We start from the raw sequence: 4250 nt of genomic DNA on the forward strand, positions 1-4250 counted from the left end.
TACGTATATATCATCCAGCCCAAAAACTTGTAGTTTTTGTCCGTGTTTATTTAAAAACATCCAGTTATGAATTTAAGATGGTAAATATTTAATTGATGATTGTCAATACGATATATTATAATACAATATATAGGGTATGATTATACCGCAAAATTCAACATATTAACATGAAATGATAACTGCAAATCCGTGTTTCGCTGCCTGGAGTCCATTTGTTTCTGTGAATTGCAGCGATTCATTTGTCTCGCTCTTCTGTAGCTTTCGGCAGTCTGTAAAAATATAGCTCAGATTTCTTGTCAAATCTATTTGTACAGTAAATCGCAAAGATCTTTCTCGTTTTAGATGTGTTTTGTGTCTTCTGTCGCAGCATTCATGCTGAAAACCAATGCTGCCATTCAGTCTTTTTGCCATTTTGAGGGCGGATCTGCAGTCCCTCCAGCTGACAGTGACGTCACGTGCATACCCTCTATTGTTGTGAGTTGTGTTGTTACAAGCTGTTTTGCCTGACTTTTCATCAGTGGATTACTTGGTTTAGTTTTAATAAATACATTTTTGTTATTCGAACCCTCATTTGGAACCTTTTTCATCATCATTGCATGTATGCATGTATGTATCAAAAGGTCACAATGAAATTTTGATTCAAGGCAAGTTAAGACATCGATTACATTGCACTGCTATTATTTATTTATTGAAAACAAGACTCGATTACCAATATTCATGATTTTTATGGGGGTAAAACCAACCTCCTGCATGCACTTTTGCAATTCAGTTATTATTACTATTATAATAATGCAATTGTCCTAGTCCTAGTCACGGTGAAACACATGACGTTAGTCCAAATGGAAATGTAATGCAAATATGAATGCTATTTTATTTCAGCTTTTGCCTATAACATTTGCATCATTTCAGGCTCAAGTCTACAAGCTAATAATCCTCAATAAGTCACTATTTCACATATTCAATCCTTTTGTATATATACTTTATATATTACATTTGGCTAAAACTGCTGTTAATGTGACACCAGTATTATAAAACTACACGCAGAAAGCATTTTGTGCCTGGGGAAAAATAGGAAAAAACCTGCTTTAGTAAATAATTCATCAACATATTAAATTGGTACTGCTATTTTTTCATTATCAATTTTTTATTGTCTAAACAAGATATTTGAATATACAAATAATTTCCTGTGTATGTGTAATGTGTTGTAGTTTTTGCACTTCTGCTCTATTGTACCGCTATTGTACACTTGGCAGCACTATTTGTCTCCCTTAGATTAATTCCTTCTTTTATTATTCTCGTTTGTAAGTTGCTTTGGCTAAAGGAAGAAATAAAGGTAAATGTAAATGTAGTTATTTTCAAATATTTAGGCAGCTGATTGAACCCTTGGCTGAGAGTTTAGCATCTGTGCATTTACTTAGCAGTGAATGTTTGCATTAAATGTTTGCATTCTGCTCCATTATTCTCAAAGGCAATGCTTTTAGCCTTTTAGCCTTTAAATGCTATTAAAGATTTGTTTTACTAATTCTGATTTCCATTTCTAAACAACAATCCATTTGGTCTGATGACATAAGTGAAAGTAACTTTATGACTATGACAGATTTTAGACTTTAGACAGATTTTTCTTTCTTTCTTTCTTTCTTTCTTTCTTTCCTTACAACTGGGCTGTTAGTTGGTGGAGTTTGCATTTACTTGGTCAAAGATAGTAATAAATAAATATTTCTTTATTATTCTGTGTAGCTGTGTGTGTAAAATTTACTTTAAAACTATATACACCTAACATTTCACCTTTTGAACTGAATCCAGTCAATGGATGTTTTCATCCATGCTTGGTTAATTGGTAGCCATTTTTAAGGGGTATAGCAGAGCAAATAAAAAGCAAACTGTGTTTGTATATTGTTTAGATGAGAACCAAATCTGGGAAGCACACACTCAAACTTAAGTTAACTTGAAAATAATTTTAACTTAACTTAAATAACGTTATTTTGATGTAAAGATTTAACACATTAGCAAGCCAAATAAAACATTTTACACATACTGTATGTTTGATGATGGCAGAAAATTATACTTGTTACAGCCAAGGCATTTCCACAGTGGTTGTTTTCATTATGGCAAACTGTGTTCTTGTTAGCATGTGGGTTCATAAAAGAAACTCATTTAAGTACTAACTTAGAACATTAAACATGAACAGGTCTGCCCATTTTTTCCATCTTGCTAAAATTATGCTTAAAATAACACTTTATTTTAGCATTTACTCTCCCTATCCAGTTTCATGCAAAGCATGATGGAAAGTTGTCATCTTTTTCCATGTTTGCTACTTTTAACCAGCAACAACAATCACTTATGTAATCACAGCTCAAATGGATTAAGTAAATTGACTGAGCACAATGAAATTGTGAAAAATCTTGAAAGAATTGTTTAACTTGTTTTAAGTACATTGAGGTAAAATCCATGTTTCATGCCATATTTGCCTGTCCCCAGTTTCTTTCTTAGAAATATTATGACTGGTTAAATGCACCTGTTTTGTTTGCTCTGTCTGTAAAGGCGTGCTGTGATTGGTCACACCATCACACTCATTTGTCATTGTCTGTATATCAGTTTAAGTAAGAGAGAGTCAGTGTCATCATGTACAATTCTGTCATCAACTGAGAGAACCTCTTCACTCAATGAAGATGAAGACAACACTTGCTGTGCTGCTAATCATGGAGCTCTGCCGACTCTCCTCCGGTCTCATTAAACAACATTTCTTTGTGAAAGATGAGAAGACATGGGATTCTGCAAATAACTACTGCAAAACTTATTTTCATGTCCTCTCCACCTTTACCAATGACAACGAGCAACAGAAATTTTTGGAAAATGCAGTTAATGCACCTTCTGATGCCTGGGTTGGACTCTACACAGAATCAGGAGTCTGGAAGTGGTCTGGAGGTGAAAATGCAACACAAATTAGCTGGGATACTGATCAACCAGATAAAATTGATGACTGTGCTTTTATACACAAAGGCCTTAAGAAACTACATGATGCAGAATGCACTGCTAAATATGCCTTCTTCTGTATGAACGTATCAGAGTTTCTCCTGGTGCGTCAGAAAGAGACCTGGGAAGGAGCTCTGGAATACTGCAGGACTCATTATAATGATCTGGCAAGTCTGAGCACAATGAACATGATGTATTCTGCTTTACCGGAAATCACAAGGACTGAAACAGAATATGTGTGGACTGGTCTGCGCTTTCTAGCAGGGGACTGGTTCTGGGTCAATGGTGATGATCTTGACAACACAGCCTGGTATAAGAGGAGACTGCCCCAGTGTCCTGCCAGAGACCTTCGTTGTGGAGCCCTGGAAAAGCAAACAAAGCTTTGGACACACAGAAACTGTGAGGAGAAGCTCAGCTTTATTTGTCAGTAGAAAGTACAATGAAACAAATCAATTCATGAAAAAGCAAAAAAGGTAATGTTTTCTTAAATTAAGATGCCCTTGTCTTAAGAACAGTTCAGACTTTGTGTTAACTGTGAATTTGGTGTTTAAAACAAACATACAAAACTGTTTATGTGCAAATTGGCGTTTGATGCTAAACTTACCCTCTCATCTTCTCCTGATTATAGAGTCCATCAGAAACAAGACAGTAATTCATCTCCACTCGACAGAAACTTCACTCATAAGCAGTCTGCACACATCTGGATCATGACTAATAGAAGGAATGAATATAATATAGACCAGAACATAATCTACATGTACATTAGGTAGAATAGCTTAGTTGTATACATTATAAGAGTATCAACATATAATAATAATAATAATAATAATAATAATAATAATAAGAAGAAGAAGAATATTACTGTAATACATTTTCAACATTAAAAATGGTAAGAATTAAGGGTACAGTTTTTTATTCTTACTCTAATTAAAGAGTATGAACACTGATATCAGTATCAACTGGTCATCATTTAACAATTAAAATATGACACTGTATGTTATAATACTGAAATATTATTATATGCGAAACATAACACATATACACAATATTCCATTATTCAAAGCAGTTTTACATGGAATATTGTGATGTTTAGGTAGATGAGAAAGAAACTCAAAAATTGAAAAAGTTGGTCAAAACCCTACATTACATTTACACACACACAAACTGACCATCAGCTGCAACTTACAGAAGCCTTTTTTATTTATTTATTTACCTCAATTGTTTTAACTGAATGCAGAGGACTGTGTGATATCAAAGACAGCAAAGGATACATCTGT

At 34.0% G+C, this 4250-nt stretch overlaps 1 protein-coding gene across 1 annotated transcript; it reads left to right on the forward strand.

Moving 5' to 3' along the window:
- The first annotated feature begins 2504 nt into the window (after positions 1-2504).
- On the forward strand, positions 2505-3404 carry LOC107720949 (secretory phospholipase A2 receptor-like). The gene has a single exon (XM_016528786.1). The coding sequence runs from the start codon at positions 2664-2666 to the stop codon at positions 3402-3404; it is 741 nt and encodes a 246-aa protein (XP_016384272.1). The 5' UTR covers positions 2505-2663.
- Positions 3405-4250: the final 846 nt, after the last annotated feature.

Source organism: Sinocyclocheilus rhinocerous, unplaced genomic scaffold (assembly GCF_001515625.1).
Source record: "Sinocyclocheilus rhinocerous isolate Xijiao unplaced genomic scaffold, SAMN03320098_v1.1 scaffold3225, whole genome shotgun sequence".
In the NCBI taxonomy this organism is placed as follows: Eukaryota; Metazoa; Chordata; class Actinopteri; order Cypriniformes; family Cyprinidae; genus Sinocyclocheilus; species Sinocyclocheilus rhinocerous.

Excerpts from the sequence above, each read along its gene's own strand:
- LOC107720949 (XM_016528786.1), top strand. The coding sequence starts at position 2,664 with ATGAAGATGAAGACAACACTTGCTGTGCTGCTAATCATGGAGCTCTGC.